The sequence below is a fragment of the Rattus norvegicus genome, chromosome 2, assembly GCF_021556685.1.
Source record: "Rattus norvegicus strain SHRSP/BbbUtx chromosome 2, alternate assembly SHRSP_T2T, whole genome shotgun sequence".
Classification (NCBI taxonomy): domain Eukaryota; kingdom Metazoa; phylum Chordata; class Mammalia; order Rodentia; family Muridae; genus Rattus; species Rattus norvegicus.
The window spans coordinates 236,973,647-236,991,930 of NC_141535.1; the positions used below are offsets into that span (position 1 = coordinate 236,973,647).

At 47.7% G+C, this 18,284-nt stretch overlaps 1 protein-coding gene across 1 annotated transcript in view; it reads left to right on the top strand.

Annotated features, from left to right (window-relative positions):
- The first annotated feature begins 2,526 nt into the window (after window positions 1-2,526).
- Window positions 2,527-18,284, top strand: part of Ddah1 (dimethylarginine dimethylaminohydrolase 1) — a 133,053-nt gene continuing 117,295 nt past the window's right edge. The window contains 1 exon segment of the mRNA NM_022297.3: window positions 2,527-2,938. Coding sequence (NP_071633.1) covers window positions 2,636-2,938 — 303 coding nt within the window. The 5' untranslated portion in view covers window positions 2,527-2,635.

The window sequence follows — 18,284 nt, forward strand, 5'->3', positions numbered from 1 at the left end:
AAATGATCTTTAAATTAGTCATATGTTACAGAACATGGGGAGAAGGCTATTGCCTTACATTATTTCAGAGACACCGACTGGATTTTGAGGATGGTCCCCTTGAGAAGAGCATACCCGCTCTGGATTAAACTGCCATCGTGTCTGTCAGTTATACATAGGAACAATCATCTCTTGTCTGGGTGCCTTCGAAGGGCTTCGGCCAAATTGGTTTTCATCAAAAGGAAGAACATGAGGATGTTAAAAGGACTGTGAAACCAAATCAGAAGCTGCTTTCTGCTGGATCAGGCTTCAAGAGTGCAGGGGTCAGGATGGACTGCGGAGATAAGAGAACTGCCTTCAAATATGTGAAAACGGGCTTGTGAAAGAATGCTGGCCCTTTCATCAGGCGACAGAACTGAGACCAAGGGGATTTAAGTTCAGACTGAAGAACTTGTTAAGCATGATAGATCCTCAAACATGGAATATACCTGGTCTTGTTAAACGGGGCTTAAAATATACACGCAAAAGGTTGATGCGTATGCTGGATGCCACAGCTAGATTTCAAAACATTAGACAAAAAAAATCAAATAAGAGTGTTTCTAAGTTCACATTCAAATCATAAGTGTGTATAAGTACATAGGCATGTTTATGTACAGTATATATGTATATTCATATATGTATGTGTACTATATGTGTGAGTCCATATATGTGTGTGTATCCATATATGTGGGGAGGGGTTTACCCAAGACAAGAGTTTCTTATGTATCCACTACTGGCCTAGAACACATTGTGTAGACAAGGCTAGCCTCAAGCCTCCCTCTGCCTCCCTAATACTTGGGTTGCAGGTGCAAGCCACCACACCTCGTTCAATCATAATACTTGATTGTCGAAAAGACCTTTAAGTTAATATGCTGCAACACATGGGGGAGAAGGCTATTGCCTTAGATTATTTCAGAGGTGCGGCCTGGATTTTGTAGATGGTCCCTTGAGAAGAGCACATCCCCCGGATTATTTAAACTGTGATGTGTGGAAGAGGAAAAAAGTACAGGTTTTGTATCACTACCAAACAAAGCACAGATTCTTGAGAGGCAAAGAAAAGGGAAGGTCAACAAGTAACAGGATTTCCCAACGGTATGTGCCCAAAGGAAGGGCGAGGCTGGAAGGAAGCTGGGATCTCCTTCCCAAGGTCAAGGAACTGAATTGTCACGGTGTGCACAGATCTATTGTAGGGACAAAATGCTAGCTCCATGCTTCTGGCAGATCTGTAGGCTCTGGAAACAAACATATTGGAATCACATTTTCTTCTGAACTGACTGTACTGGGAAAAGCATTCTAGGGTCACTCTTTGTTACCTGAGCTTTAGGGAGTCCCCATGGGCTAAGCTCTGGCACCGGTCCCCAAAAGAAGAGTGTTGGTAAACAGCAGAGAATGATTTAATCAACGTGGCTTCATAAAGGGGTTCAGAGACTCCCAAGTCCACATTTGGAGTCCTGACAAGAGCGTTACCTGGAGGAAGGGTTGGGGGAGGGGCGAGAGGTTTGTCCAGTTTGGCAGTTCTGGTGAGCAACAGCTGGGTTGATGTTATGCAGTCTCCATTGTTTAAGGTAGTTGTGGGAACTGGATGAAGTGGTGGATCCTTCTTGGACAGGGTGCTGTAAGCCCGTCAGGGGTGAAATGTCGTCCAAGCTCTGCTGTGAACATGGGTTTATTATAACAGTGACTTCGAAGTGCATCTTGGGAAGCCTGGAATAGGACATTGTTAAAGCCCACAGTATCATCCCTCAGTTTATCTCTGTGCCTTCAGCCTTGAATGGGGATGAGATAGACCAGGTATGCTGGTATGCTGGTTTCTAGATAGACACTCCTTTATTCACTGGCAAGCCTAGTGCAGTTAAACAGACGTGTTGGAGCAAAACCAAAGGCTTCCCTCCCACTTCTAATTGCCTTGTGGGCTTGAAGTTTTGCTGGTTTCCCCCCTCCCTGGAAAAAGGTTCCTAGATACTTATTGTGTCTGTGTGTCTGTCTCTTGGGTTACTCTTTCTCGTGGGTGCAAAGAAATGCATTCTTTGTACAATACTGAGTTTCATGTGGAGCAGTAGGTCAGTTTGGAAAAAGTCGAGACAATATGGGTGAAGACAGGCTGCCACGCTGGGAACCGAGGTTCCACGTGCTGGGTGATGAGGGATGAAGAAAGAGGGAAAGTTTGTCCATAAACAATGGCCCTTCACCTGGTCGGCTAATCATAAAGTCCTCTCCAGCAGGTCCAGTAAAGCACTGCCCAATTTTCAGGTCCTCATGGGGGACCATATGAGGCGTGCACCTGCGGTGAGATACACACACTAGACCCATGGAGAGAGTCATTGATGACAAGTCCCTGGCCTCCGCATCCCGACTGACCCAGGCTGGCCTGGCGCAGATGCGGGGAGCGCCGGAGTAGGCGCGCGGGCGCTGGGCCGGCGCCCGGAGCTCTGGGCATGCTCAGTGGCGCGGGCAGGGCTCCGGGCGCGAGCCAGGCTCCCGCAGCAGCACATTCATCCGCTGCCAAGAGGAGCCGCCGGGCGCTCGCAGGCTCGCAGGCTCGCAGGTTGGGCGCGCGCTGCTCTCGGGAAGACCCGGCCACCGAGCCAAACCCCGCCGCCGCCTCTCCGCGCGAGCCATGGCCGGCCTCAGCCACCCCTCGGTCTTCGGCCGGGCCACCCACGCCGTGGTGCGGGCTCCGCCCGAGTCCCTGTGCCGCCACGCGCTGAGGCGCTCCCAGGGCGAAGAGGTGGATTTCGCTCGCGCTGAGCGCCAGCACCAGCTCTACGTGGGCGTGCTGGGCAGCAAGCTGGGGCTGCAGGTGGTGCAGCTGCCGGCCGACGAGAGCCTGCCTGACTGCGTGTTCGTGGAGGACGTGGCCGTGGTGTGCGAGGAGACCGCCCTCATCACCCGCCCCGGGGCGCCTAGCCGCAGGAAGGAGGTAAAGGGCCAGCCCCCAGGCAGGCGAGGCGAGGCGAGGGGCGCGGCCGAGGGGGGACACGCGTGGAACCCACCCCACGGGCTCAGTTCCTAACTTCCCTCTGCGGGACTCTGGGCGGCTCATCTGGGTGTGGGAGATCCGAGCCAGATAACTTCATTGTTCACACCTTCTGGCTGTTGGGGAGCCTTCGAGTGGATCTCGGTTGGGAGTGTGGTGACGCGGACTCAGGGCAGGTGGCTGGCTGGGGACCCATAGCGCCAGCTTTTCTACCTTGCAAATTACACAGCGCTGAGAACAATGCTGCTCTGTTTCCTTGCCAATGAGGACCGAGAAGGGTCCTACAGGAGGGCAGGTCGAGGCTGGGGAGGGGGGTGTCCCCCAAGTCCCTCAGGGGATTCCTTTGGGGTACTCCTGGCAGGCCAGGCCAGGCCAGGCCGGGTGACATCAGGCAGAGTCTGTGCCCAGCGATCTGAGAAGTCCAAGTTACTTTTCAGTGGTGGCGAGTGAGTCTTGAAGAACGCGCCTGGCAAGCGAATGTGTTCAGCGTTTTGTTATTGAACTGCGTTTAAATGTGTGTGTGAATGGGCCAGGTTTGAAAAGCTGTCCTTGCTGCGGGGTGTTGGGCGTGTGTGTTTCATTAGCAGTGGTAGTTTTTTGTTTTTTGTTTTTTTTTTAACAAGTTCTGTAATTTTAAAATCTATCTCTCTCTCTCTCTCTCTCTCTCTCTCTCTCTCTCTCTCTCTCTCTCTGCAATTAAGACTGCTTTTTGTCTTCTTCAAGGGGCACGAGAGAGTGCCTAACATTATCGTATCTTGCAGAAATGTTTGTAACTGCTTTAAAAATAATGTAGGTTAGTGGGAGAGAGACACAGACACACGAGATTAGATTTTAAATTGCCATCTGGCCTGGGATTTTTCTCACTGCCAGGAAAGAGCCCAGGCTCAAGATTCTCCCTCACTCTTGGCATCCAGCAGCGTGACAAGATGCAGGTGGTTTCTTTCCTATCTGGAGAGATTTCTGTCAGGTTGGAAGTAGTGCCTTGGGCTTATGGCTTACATATGCTTAGTTCTCACTTGTTCTGCTTGCCTGGTGAACCCCTGGAGTCTGAGTACAATCAAAGTCCATCTATTTGTCTTCTTCCCACATTCCAAAAGTAACAGGCATCATTCTCTTAGCCTGTCCACTTTCCCTGTGTCACCTTTCGTGTGGCCTGTACATGTGTCTCCCACTCTGCTTTAACCTAATATGAATGTAGCCATGGAGAGCTAGACATCAAAACTCTCAAAATGGCGCTCATCTGACAAGACTCTCCCTTCTCTTGACCCTCACCATCCTTATTCAGTCCATCTTACTTGTGTAAGGTTCATCTTCATGGAACACAAATCATATATTATCTGTGTAATTAACGTTCCAAGTTCGGCTTTTCCAATATAAGAGCTAATGGTGATCTTTCTCCTGGTGAGATTTTGGTATTTTTAAGTGTCAGAATTTGACTCCACTCTGTAGTCAGCTCAGTGGCCCCTACTTGCCAAAGGTCACACAGAACTCTTGTTGTGTTGTGCAGGGCATTGAACTCAGGACTTTGCCCATAGTAGTTAAGCATTCTGCTACTGAGCTGCAGCTTCTGTTTCCCAGGGTGAAAGCAAGCCCCCACCCCCACCCAAATGCTTTGGGCTTCATCTTAATCTGTTCCAGGCACTACCATGACCTTTCTACAAAGCGCCTTTACTCCTCACATGGTCTGGGTGGCTAGGGTAAGGCACCTCCTGGCAGCAGAGGAGATGGCAGTGGTCGTTGGGTGGGATGCTTCGGCAGGGGTTGATGCCTGATGAATGGATAAATGGATACCTGGTTGGGTGAGATGAAAGAAAAATATTGAACTGCAAGTGCTGATACTGAATGAATGAAATACTGAATAGACAAGCTGATAGTAATTTCAGTTAGTGATGCTCATTGGATGGATGGGTGGGTGGATGGATGGAGGATGGATGGATGGTGGATGGATGGATGGATGGTGGATGGATGGAGAACTGAGGAGCTTCAGGTACAGATGCTTATTGAACCAATGATCGAGTCCATCAGTAAGTCAATGAAATGGTAAACTGACAAGGGAATGGCAACTCTAGGGTCCTTTTTGTATCAAGATGCATTGTGTGTGTGTGTGTGTGTGTGTGTGTGTGTGTGTGTGTGTGTGTGTACCTACAGCAGTTTTAAAAATCTCATCATTGATATTCCTGTCTTTGGTCGATTTATTCTCTCCACATTTCCATACCAAGGCCAAGGTCAACTCAAATTTGATTCTCCCCTGAACAAAGTTCCTAGAGGGCCACTGCTGAGCTGGGCTCTGCTTGCCTTTCTAGCTTTCTCTTCACTTCTGCTTCTCTTCCCCAAAGCATCCCCCAACACTTGGCTTGGATCCTGTTCTTTCATTCACAGAGCCTCCTTCCTGGACGAACAGTTTTCCTTTATTGAGAACATACCTCCCTCTCCTCCCCGCCTTCTCTTCCCTCTGCCTAGCTGTCCTTGGCCTGCTGTCACCATTAATACCATTTTAGCTAACATTTATTGGATGCTTGCCACTTGGCCACGAACTGCCAGGTCTGTGTCGTGCATTTCATCAATGCTCATTCAACAGTATCATTATTGATGAGGCAGAGTCAGAGAGAACAGATACATTGCTCTGGGTTACAGGGTGGCTTCAATGAAACCAGGGTCAGAACTCAGGTGTGCAGAGTTCCAAAGCTCTGGTCCCACTGTTCTGTGATATTAGACATCACCGTTCCAGGCCTGAACCATTTTTCCCTCTGCTCCCCACCCCCACCCCAGGCCCTCCTATCATACCCTCCCCTCTACTGTCTTAGGAGCCGGAATCTTGTCTACATTGTTTCACACTTTGTTTCCAAAGCCTAATAAGAAAACATTTTGTAGGACCAATGTTTCCATGATTTAGCCGACCCTATTTCTCTTCCCTTGTGAGGGATTTAGATTCTGTTTTGAGATAGCCTCTTAGGCTGTAGCTCAGGTTGACGTGCAGCTCACTATGTAGCCCCGGCTATATTCCACCTGTGGCAATCCTCCTATCAGCTTCCTGCATGCTGGATTCCAGGCATGATCCATCACGCCCAGCTCTAATGATAGGGTTGGTATTTTGCAAGCATTCCAAGTTGCTGGGGCTGCAAACATTTCCTTGTGAGCACGGGTGGTTTAAAACTTTAGCCCTCTCTTCTTCCCTGAATCTTCCTGTCATTTATTATTGCTTTGTTTTTAATAAAAAGCCTGGGGAAAGTATTTCTTAATCAAAGCACTGTGCTGTATTTAATGACTTTTCTTCCTTAGAAGAAAGAACCAAGACTCAAATTTAAGGTAGCTTTTCTGAGAAAATACAGTGTTTTCTTCAGTTGGGTTTCTAAGATTCCTGGAACTCAGAAGCTGTGTGTGGGTTTAGTGAAGACAACTGTACGTATGGAGAGTCAGCAGACCGTATTCATTGACAGATCTCTGTCTTCTCAAGTTGGGATATTTTTAATAGGTTTAATATTTAGGAAACAAATCATCACGTTTCAAATGAATCCAGTGTACTTTTAAAGGGAAAAGTCAACTCTTGAAGGTCAAAATCCTTTAAACAAAGTATCTAAAAGCCAAAGTTGGACTGAAGACACTGTAAGGCTTGAGGAATGTTTTAATGATTAAATTTTTTGTGCAGATAATGATTGCATAAGTTCAGGGTGTACCAGAGGGGTGTGTGTGTGTGTGTGTGTGTGTGTGTGTGTGTGTGTGTGTCACGGCCTTTCCCCTACTCTTGCAACAACTACTGAACCGTTTCCTTCACTTTCTTCTCAGAAGGGTCTTAGCACCTGAATAATGATTAACTGACAACGCTTATTTAAACTAAATTGTGAAATGTTTCCTCTGGCCTTTCCTCCCTGCTCAGGGCAAGTGTATGCTTTCCTAAGCCTGTGGGATAATTGTGTCTGGGAGAAAGCCACACCAATGTCTTCCTGTAGATGGACAATGACTTGAATCCTGTGTCTTCAGTTGTTTTCAGGTTTATGGACCTCTTTAGGAAGAAGACAGAGGCTTAGCTTAAGGTAATAGACCCCAGACGAGGAGGGAATAGAGAAGTAAATGAGAGGAGGGAACAGCCCAGAACACCTCCTCACCAAGGTTTAGGCACATCACGGAACAGGGACAGAAAGACCACAGGATCCAGAGGTTGGGAAGAACCAGGACAAAGCAGTGTTTCCCTAACAGGAAAGAACCATCTCGTGTGTGAACTTACAGCAGCTATGGCTGCCTGGATAAGACTTAGGTAGTCAGCATCGTCTGACTCAGTCAACATAGCCAACATCTTAGCGTTTTCTACCCCTTGCTGACAGCTACTTTTTAATTGTTGATGGCTTCACGGGGAGGGAGAGAAGGCAGTGTCCTTGAAGGCTCCTGGGAGGTTGATCACAGTCCGGAGGATGGCACATACTGGAGTTAGCGGGTTACTGAATCACAAAAGGAGCAGACATGAAGCTAGGGGGTTAGGGAGCTGGTGCCATCTGGGAGGAGATAAGCGGGAGAATTGGAGCCAAATATCATAAAAATGCATTGCAAGAAGTTCTCAAATGTGGTGGTAAAAATAAAAATGGATCTGTGGTTACCAGTTCCCACTGGTTCTCACCGGGGAGGGCGGGGGGAAGCCATGTGCGCTCTAGCTGTTTCTCTGCCAGCTGCTTTCATACACTGTTCCCTTGGTGGGTTGTCACCATGCCTTACACACACATCGAATTCCACAGACCGTTCTAGCATGGTACCACACCATGCTAGCCCCCGACACTAGCCCCCAACCCACCCCTTGCTAGCCCCAGGCATTCTATAGCCTAGCATGGCTTCCAGAACAGAGACAGGTCGTAGAGACAAATTTCACTAGCACAATCCCCTGTCAGCAACACATGAGAACCAGTCTTCAGCCTTCTGGTCCAGGACCAACTGACAGACCTTTGAAATGTGGAAATCTAGAAGGGCTGATAATTCTGGCTTGGCACAGATTATCAGTCGACTATTCTGCATAAAGTGTCCCTTTTTGGGCAGTATTAGTCTGTATGTGAAATAGGCAGTTTCTGTCCAGTGGCTGCCTAGCCACAAAGTATTACCTCACCTGGAGGTAGAGATGGTCCATTTCTTTGTTAAATCCACCAAAGGGAAACTGTTAGGAGCAGATATGTCTCAACAAAAGATACATAACTTTACTCACGGAATTAGAAAAACACTTTACAAGAATGTACGTTTAGGCTGACAGTCCCTTATGTAAGGACACGTGGGCATCAGGACCTGTATGTTTCCTCCCCGAGTTTCTTATGTTGCCTCCAGAGGCAATGTGAACCCCAAACTTGTGCTTCACAACAGTGGGTAACCAAGGCTAAGTGCTCGAGTATGGAGCCTGAAAGATGGGACTGTTGCCGCTCGTTAAAAGTCAAGGAAATCTAGTCAAGTAATGTGACCAAAGTCACAGACAGCTTTTAACTTCCAGAAATGGAGTTTCCTGAGAACGCAAGGGTTATTGCTTGGGTGAAGTGGCTGTTGCTGGTGACTGAAACCCCACAGAGTATTCGACAGACACAGAATGGTGACGTGGGTTTCACTTTACCCAGTAGTAGTATGTAGGACCTTAGCGGACTCATTTTCCTCCTATCTGTCATGAAGGAGAGCAGTTCATTTTCATGTTAGTTTAGTAACCTGATCTTGTGCTGGTTCCGGCACTGCAGAGATAGCTGGACAACTAAGAATGCTTGTTGCTGTTGCGAAGGACTTAGGTTCAGTTCCCAACACCCACATGATGGCTCACTCCTGGGATCAGACACCGTCTCTGACCTCTAACACCAGGCATGTGCTAGCTCATAGTCACATGCAGGCAAAGCGTGCGCTCACACACATCTAAAAAATGAGTCTATAGTCACAGCTACCGTTTATACGAACCTCCAGAGTCCCCGCAGAGTTTGTTTAGAACTGTTGGAGAGGTTGGCTTCTCAAAGACACATGTCCTCAAACTTCCTTTCGACTTGAGGTGAGGATGCCACCCCCGACCATATTTAGAAACCCTACTGGCTGTCACCACCAACGGGAAGGGACTGCACTGGAGGGCTGTTCTCACCAGCAAACCATCACCCCTAACCGGCTAAGACAACTGCTCCTTTTCTGGTTTCTTTTCAACTTTCCTACCTGGTCTTGGCAGGAACATTAGAAAATTGGGGTGTCTCAGAGACAGAGGCGTGTCCAGCGATGTAACCTCTCCCTGTGCAGCCTCACAGGCTTCGAAAACAAAGAGCAGGGACTGGTTTTCGTTAGAGACCATTAGCTGAAAATGAACTTCCTGCTGTGACTCTAGACGGGGTGGAGGAGAAGGCAGGGCTGGCTGCCTCGCGCCATTACTTCTGCATGTATTTGGGTTCTTATTAAGCTCAAATTTATTTCCCATTAGTTTTATTACAGTCACGGTAGGAATCCTTCTATTATTATACAAGCCATGACTACAGAAAGATACCTAATTAAGAGTTGGGGAGGAAATGTTTGTCTCCAACTAGCTTCGGCCATCATCTGCTGTAATTTGGAGACGTACTTAGTTTTTATTTTTCCAGTTGTTCGTGTATGTATGCACATGTGCATGCTTAGAGCGAGCGAGCGAGAGAAGACACACCGTGTGCAGTGCAAACGCACGTGTGACCCCAGCACATAGAGGCTCAAGGTTTTTATTCAGAATCATGTTCAGTCATTCTTCCATTGCGCCCCAGGGCGGGGGGGGGGGGCTCAGGCAGACCCAGAGCTCACACGTATGACTCATCTCTCTTGTCAGCTTGCTCAGAGGATCCTCGTCTCTATTCTCTGAGGCTGCAATTTACACATGAGCTGCCACACCCACCCAGCATTTGTGTGAGTTCTGGGGATCCAAACTCTGCTCCTCGTATTTCCTGGGAGAGCACTTTGGCCACAGAGCCATCTCCCCAACCCTTACAGATGCTCATATTAAGCTGTCTGTGTATTGGTTGGCCTTCATTTTGGGAGCCAATGGACAAATCTGTAATCCCACAGAAGGTTTTCTGAATTTCCTGAATGGAGATCTACATACACGGTAAGCATTCATTCTTCCTTACCGAGAGCGAATCACACAGATAAAATAGCTAAAGGTGCAGCAAGAAGAGAGCGGCTTACGAATATCTGACATATCCCAGTGCATTGTTTACCCCCAGGTTGTCTTTAAATACGTATGAAACCCCTACTGTTCCCGAAAGATAGATGCTCAGTTGACCTTTGACATTAGCCCCTGTTGCTTTCTTCACTCCTCAGGCTTATTTCACCAGTAGGCACTTTCTATCAAATTGATGAGAGGAATCTTAAGCAAAAAAAGAAAGAAAAAACCCAACCCTAATGCTATCCTCATTTACTTTGTCATTGTCAGATAATTTAATAACGTCCGTTGTCTTCCTGAAGGAGCAGTCGCATCCCGCAGAAAGACATAAATCACCAGGCTTTAGACTTCCTGTCTACCCAGATCACCCAAGCAAGAACAGCCGAGGAGTCCCCACAGCAGAGCAAAAGACTAAAGAACAAACAGGTTCAGTCTGCAGGCAGATTCTTGTGAAAGTCAAATGGGGGATTTGCTGCCTTGAACCAAAGGTTTATAAGGCTGAGTTGTTACATCAATGAGGACATGCTTTGCTTGTGCCCAATATATGCAAATCGGTAACCTTTGCCCTCATTAAATACTTTTGCTTTAGTTTTTTTTGTTCTTGTATTGCTTAATAAGTAGACTTGAAAAAAAAAGATGGATTGCAGCCCTTGTGAGTGTGATCTCGGTGTTAAAACAACCTTGTTCCTGAAAGGGGCGGGCGGGGTCATCGACTCAGTCATCATTGTGTATTCAGCAAGCACTTGCTTGTGCCAGAGCCAGTGTTTACTGTAGGAGAGATGCGCTAGACAACGTCACTGCCCTCCGTCCAGTTAGGGACCTGGACCACCGACAGCAGGGAAGGGACGGCGATAGGCTGTGACAGGAGTGGTGGGTGCTGGGGTGTGCGCAGAGTGTCTCTCCCATCCTAGGGCTCTCACACCAGCAGTTGTTGTGTAAGAACTATCCAGGGAAGGCAGAAAAGCCTTTTCAGATGTGTGAAGCACAGAGAGACAGGAGAGATAGACCAATGAAAAAGAATTTTGTTTGTGTTGGGAAGGATGCAGGATGGAGAAGAGCCACCCTTGCCAGGAGCTCTGTGCTCCTGAGATTTCCGGTGCTGCATCTGGAGTTCACTACCTCATCTATAGCTGTGCTTCTTATTTTGGTGTTGGATGGATTTGGCTGTCTAGCACACAGACCAGTTTCTAAGTATATGTCCCTCCTCTCTTATCCAAATGCCCTGTAGTGGTCTGGCTCTCCTAAGATTCTCTAGTCACACACCTCGGGAAGTCTGGAACCCATCCTGCAATGGACTCAAGCCCACCCTCAGGCCCGAGTTTCATTTTGACAGTTGCTAAACTCTAGAAATGTGTTCTAGTTCTGGGCCTGTAAGTTGTCAGTGTATCCACTGTTACAATGTATCCGTTGTGATTCAATCATTTCCCTCTTTGGCCCATAACTACCTATCCTAGTATGTATCAAGCAAATGTGACCCCTGTGCTACATGCAATATCACTCATGTCTATTATATACATGGCCATGCCTGCTGTATACAACATTACCCGTGCCTGCTGTATACAACATTACCCATGCCGATGACAGGTAAGAAAAAAAATACTCATTTCTGTTTGGAATTAAGATGTGTTCTTATTTGCAGCTCTCATCCTTACAGCACTCGCCATCGACCGCTGGCTTTGATGTCTGAAATGATTTCTTCTAGCTGGAAGATGCTGTCTTTTCCTCTTGAAACTCCTGGTTGCAGTGGGGCGGGAAGTGCATGTAGCACAGGATAAAGAGATTGGGAAAACAGAGGGCTACTACCTATAAGGGGATGAGATTGGGTGAATGAATAAAAGTCCTATTCAGACCAAGACATTATGCTTGTTTCAGTCGATTAACCCGGAGTGCCTTGCTGATGATAATCCGTTATGAGATTAAAGCTGAATTTGCTAAGTCTATTTCAAAGGCTCAGTGTATTCAGCACATCTGATAGGTGGCTTTTCCCCAGAGAAGAGGTTGAGTATAGGCTCAGGTAGCCTAAGTCCCTAGTCCCTGTGATTGGCTCCCACCGTCCTCTTCACACAAGTCTGCCAGCTGTGTTCTGTGATAACCGTGAGAGCGATGGCCAGAATCGAGTGGGAGCGCATACAGAGACGAGGAAGGAGCTTCCGGATGCTTGTTTTGTGGCAGGCCTCTTGATTTGCACAGGTAATCGTTGTAAACTCTCTGTGCATTCCATTCTTGCTTCTGGACTTCTGGTGCTGTCTCCAGAATTGTAACTCTTGACTTCTGAAACTGCGTGGTGAAGGGGTCTTTCTAAGCAGCGGTATAAAGTGGGGGAAATGTCCGCTTGAATGTTCCCTTCCCGTAGTTAGCTGTGTTAGCACACAGAGAGATTGTTCTTAGGATAGTAATAGTGACCAAAATCTCAGGTTTAGCATGTATGTCAAACCGTGTGTGATCTCCCCTGGGCTGGGTTGACTCCTTGGTTTCCGTGCTGTTAGAACCCACCCGTCCACCAAGCTGGTCTTAAGGGACTTCAATCCACAGCGGCTGCGTAGCTGTTTCTGGAGAATAAGGAGGAAGAAGGAGGGTAGATGCTGGAGCTAAACCTGGAAATCATTAGCCTGAGATTATTTTTTTAAAAGCTGAAATCAGCAAATTTCATGGCACAGCTGTAAAATAGTAACAGGAGGCAAACACCTCCATTTTCTTCCCTTGATTTTTTTTTTTTTTGATTCAGGATTAAAAATAATATGACTTCAATTTGGCTATGGGTCGTATCTCAGGCTATTGATGTTTTAATCCCGTTGTCTAGTTCGAGAGACTTATGTGAGAAGTTCCAACCCATGGCTTCGTCTGAAAGTACCCACACTAACTATCCTTGCACTTGATGTTTTATCTTTTAAGACACTCAAGAATCCTTTTAAGGTCAAGAATCCTTTTCTTTGCCTGTGTTGTGAGTGTATGGGGGCCCCCGTGGAGGGCAGGGGACAGCTTTGGGAGTCAGTGTTTGCTTTCTACCGTGCGGACAGAACACAGGCTGTCAAGCTCGGCTGTGAGCACCGTTGCCCGCCGAGCCGTCTCACAAGCCCCATTTTTTATTTTTCTAATTTCCTTCATGCTGTCTGTCCTTCAGAATCCCCTCTCGGAGGCCCTGGTGTGTTCCGGCTCCCTTTCTCTGAAAATAGGATGTTGGGAAATAGGGGCTAGACACGCATTCTCTGTCTTCTTGGGTGACATTTAAAAGCATTTAAGGGAAGGTCCCACTGAGTGAACTATGACTTCCATCTCAGCCAGCATTCTTGCACATTGTTTTTTAGTGGATTCAGCAGCGACAGTCCACCTCGATCACCACACAGATGTCACACTCCCCAGAAGGCAGTCCTCCTTCCAGCACAGTCCATGTGGAGGTCTCAAACTTTTCTGATACCAGCATGCCCCAGCATCCAGTGTTATCTTAGGATGAGGATGGATTTCCAGAGGGTAGCTTTCATTTCAGAAGACTGCAGCATATATATATGGCCAAACACAGAACTGCCACAGCACAGTTAGAATTTTCATGTCATTCCGAGAACACGAGAACACCTTCCAGAGTTCTAGAGGTGACTTTGAGCAATCACGCATTTCACAATTCTTCCCTTCATATTCTCTCAGTACTAGATAGAAACCCAGCCTTTGTGTAGGAATGGCCATAGAAGGTTTTGGGTTTTTTCCCCCTAAATAGCCAGTTTCAACATTTGTGGTATTTATTGACATCTGGACAGAAGTATGGGTTGGTATGTATGAATGTTTAGAGATGCACTCCTCTTGTGAACGGGAAGCTGGAGTACCCAGCTTCCATTGGCAATCCATTTCCAAGGTGTTGTATGTCCTCACACATGCAGTGCTGTCCCCTCAAAGAGTCTTTTGAAGACTTTGATAAGGTTAGTAATGGAGCAAACTGTGTGGTGAGGACTGAGGACATTGTGTGTTTGTCAGGAAAGGGGCCTGGAGTTGTGCAACCTGGAGCTAAAAAAAAAAAAGGGTGGTGCTGTGGCGAGGTCCACGTATGTGTTTCCTCTGTTCACGGAGCCTGGGTTGTCTGCATGAGTGTTACTATTGCCTCTCCCCTGGATCCCACATGAGTTTCTCGTTGAGGGAGATGGGTAATGAGGATTTAATTTAGTGCATTGTCTTCGTTAAATGTGGAAACCAGACAAGATACCGGCCATTGGCCGGATGCATCTGAGGGCTCAATTAGAATTCAGGACACACTCTGTCCAGTCTGAGGTCAGCCTAATGACTGCAAACAGCACACACACGGGTTAACACATTCAGAGTAAGGTTGGAATAAAAACAGTTTCTCACAGCCCTTGCCTTGTGAGTGATGTTTAGTGGTGATGTGGGCCAGAGAAAATGTTTAGAGGATTTCTTGAGTTCCGGGTCTTTTTTGTTGTTGTTGTTTGTTTTTTTGTTTTTTTGTTTGTTTGTTTGTTAAAATATGGTACTAAAGCCAGGAGAGATTTTGATAAAATGAGTGAGTGGCTTTCTCGCAAGCTCCTCTTAACACTCCTGTGCGGACGCCATACTTGCTGCATTCTCTCCTGGAACTAGCCGAGAAGGAGATTGAACGAACACGCAGCTCCGAGGGCTCCCTTACTCTCCCTTTCCTCTCGCAGAACTTCCTAGGACACTGTGGACTGGTCCTTATACTATGGGTCTAGGTGGTTATGGTCAAATGACAAGCATCATTTCCTAGGGGAGTTAGAGCCCCTTGAGTGGGTCATGCTAGTGTTTTCGTCTGTTAGCAAGTGAGCTTTAAGATCATGAGACATGACTGAGTGTGCCTGCGGATCACGGTACAGCCCGGGATGGTCGGGCGTCAGCTCTGTTTCGCTTTTACATCGACACACACGTATGTTCCCTTGCGTGCCGTCGATCACACAGTGTTTGAAGTGGATTTATATAGACCCAGATATAACTTAAACATTATCACTTTAGTCTTCGTTGTCTATCTCCACTGTTTTCAACAAGGAAATTTTAGCACAGGTCAAAGAACAGGTGAGTAGGTGTAAGCTTGGTGTCAGGGTCGTGGGCCTTTAGGACCAAGAAGGAAGATCAAATCACTTTTTCCGTGTGTCAAAGCATAAGAGACAGAACAAGAAGAGTAAGCTCTCAGCAGACAGACGTGGGCTCTTCCTGGAGACCAGTCACGTTCACAGGGCAAGATTCACTCACATACACTATAGAGTTGACCTGAGTACTCAGAAGTGATCTGCTGGATTATTAATCAAGTGAGGATGATCTTATAGCTGGGATCTCAGGCATTTGCCACCATGCTTATCTTCTTATGTGGGTGATGGAGACCAAACTTACCTCTTGCATGAGTGGCAAACACTTTGCCCACTGAGCCATCTTACCAACCCCAACCTCTTACTAAATGCCATGTTTCTGAGGGCTAATACTGATCGTTGTGGGTTTGACAATTCCTGCCTATAAAGTAGGGAAGTCTGAGCGAAGACACGGATGTAGCGGCAGTCTGTAAAGACTGTGGCTGTGGGTATTAGAGCGTGGCTGCTGCCTTTGAACATTAAACTCGTCATCTACATCCTGGTGCCCCAGCACTTTCAAAGATGGACCTTCAGCCCCACGGTTCTCTCCATGAGTCAAGAGCCGGTGCAGGGCTGCGTGGGGCGGCTCTGTACCCTTTGGATGTGGTTTCCAGTGTAGTAAGGGACTATTGAGCACATGGGAAAACATTCAGATTAGGAGAGAGCCAGATGAATGATGTTCCCTGTGAGCGGTGTTCAGAGCTAGGAACGCTCCAAGCGCGGCGGTCAGGTATGAGGCTCTGTGTGCTGTGCTCCCCTCTGTCCAGTCTCACCAGCGCAGTACCCCTAACTTGCTCCCATTACCTTCTCCAGAGAGGGAACCATCAGTGTCCTAAGATTGAATGGCTAGTCACTAGTTACTGTTTATGCTCCAGGTTGTTACAACAAAACACTCGAGTCTCCACGACTTAAAAGGTGAAAGTGGCTCACAGTTCCAGTGGACGGGCGGCCTAAATGTCAAGGTGCCAGGAGGCATTGTGAGGGCACCCTGCCAGCGGGGAATGCGCTCTGTGCCAATCAGAGGCCCAAGGATAAGAAAGCGAAGGAGGAAAGACTGTAAAAACCAAGGCAAGATGCCAGGAGCGTACCAGCTTCCCCTCACTGCAAAATGCTACTCCCTTGGTAACTAACTCAGGCTAATCTCCCACGTGGTGGCCTTAATCCATAGAGTAGCTGTGATCCTGCCCCTTCTCACACTGGGACCAAGCTTCCGGCCGGGGACCTCTAAAGGTTACATTCAAACCAGAGTCAAGCCATAGCAATCCTAAAGCCGTGATGGAGTAGAGCCAGTGTTTCTTCTCCAAAGCCGGAGAGCAGGCATGCACACTGAGCCCATTGTTGGGAGATTAGGACTCTTAAGACATTGTTGATATCAATATTATAACCATCATCTCCATGCCTCCCAGAGTCAGCTGAGCAAAGTTAGTGAGGACATGGAGTTGTGGTCTTCTCCTTGCTTCCAGCCAGCAGCTACCCACCTCTGTCCCTCCTCCATATGGCTACCTCAGAAACCTTCCACACTCAGAGAAACACAGAAGGCTGTCATCTCCAGCCATGCTTAATAGTTACTGGCAGAGATCTAGTCCAAACAATTAGACAGCTTGTGGAGAGCCTTGACCTTAGCCTATAAGCACAGAAGAGGAGGGTGGTGAAAACCAGTTTGAACAGGAGTGCTATGAATCTCCCCTGCTCCGGGATGGAGGCTGCTCTCTTGGGGTTAACTCCGCCTTCACTCCCACACTAGCTCTAGATCAGCTTTCCCAAAGATATTCCAGGGGAAATTCTCTGAAAAGTCCATGAAAGTTGAGACACAGATTGCCTTTCTTGTGAAATATCCATTACCCTAACTCCATGGCCCAGTTGGTGTCGAAGACCCCAGGCCAACAGTGGAAGCTGCTGTAAGCCACAGTACGGGTAAACAGCCCCTCGACTGATTTCTGTGCACCTGAGTCTTGGCTGACGGACTACAGACACACATAGTCTTCGATCTTGGTGTCCCTGTATGTGATAGGAGCAAGGCAGGTTATATTCCAGGATTTGAGTCCCAGCTTCCTTAACGCCATGGCCAAATCCTTTCATGTCTGTTAAGGCTTGGGTAGGCCCTTGGCTCCTGACTCTTCTCTCTTTAGTCCTGCTATGGGCAGTGTTCCCTATGCTCCAAAAAAATTGGTGGATCCCATGAACTGTTTATACAATTCTGATTGTACACTTACTGGTATTACTTTCCTTGCTGGAGGACACTATAGTCCTGCCCCAATGGTAACCCCATAGGTACTTAATCTCTGGCCACCTCTGACGATGACATGGTCATCTCCTCCTCCTCCTCCTCCTCCTCCTCCTCCTCCTCCTCCTCCTCCTCCTCCTCCTCCTCCTTCTCCTCTTCCTCTTCCTCTTCTTCCTCCTCTTCTTCCTCCTCTTCTTCCTCCTCCTCCTCTTCCTCCTCTTCCTCCTCCTTTTCCTCTTCTTCATCTGCTGCTGCTCTCTCTCCCTCTTTCCACAGATACACTTTCATTCACTCTCATCCTATACCATTTGAACCCCTATAGGGCCTCCGACTTGTGTCTAATACCACCATGTGTCCCGAAGATTAAGCCCCACAGTGTGAACTTTACTCAGAACATAGTGCTCTCTTGTGCTTGCATCCAACTCTTGGGTGTGCAGAGCCCCCTCCAGTACAACCCACCTTGTCCCAGTGAGACGTTTCATCCAGAAAAGGAAGCAGCAATACCGTGTCTCATGTCCAGCACCAATGGGCATCAGCCCACCAGCCCATCCTCCTTAGCAGCCAGCTTGGCCCTGTTCCAAACTCTGGGAGTAGTCAGTTCTTGCTAGTAGAGGAAATAAGAGGGTCTCTTGGCCACTCGGTCAGTTGGCCAGCCTGGTCATTTCTGCTGTCTGGCCTGCCCTGAAGTGACCGTTATTCATTCCATATGCTCAAACTGTCAACTGGTTTCAACTGGGCTTAGATTTACTTCTATCCTCTGCTGGCTTCCTGTCTGGACTTCTAATACAAAACTCAAAGATAGACCCTGTAAAGTTGTGAAACCCCTGGAACTTATAGCCAAGGCTTTTCTGGTGCCATGTTCTGCCAGCCCTTCTCACA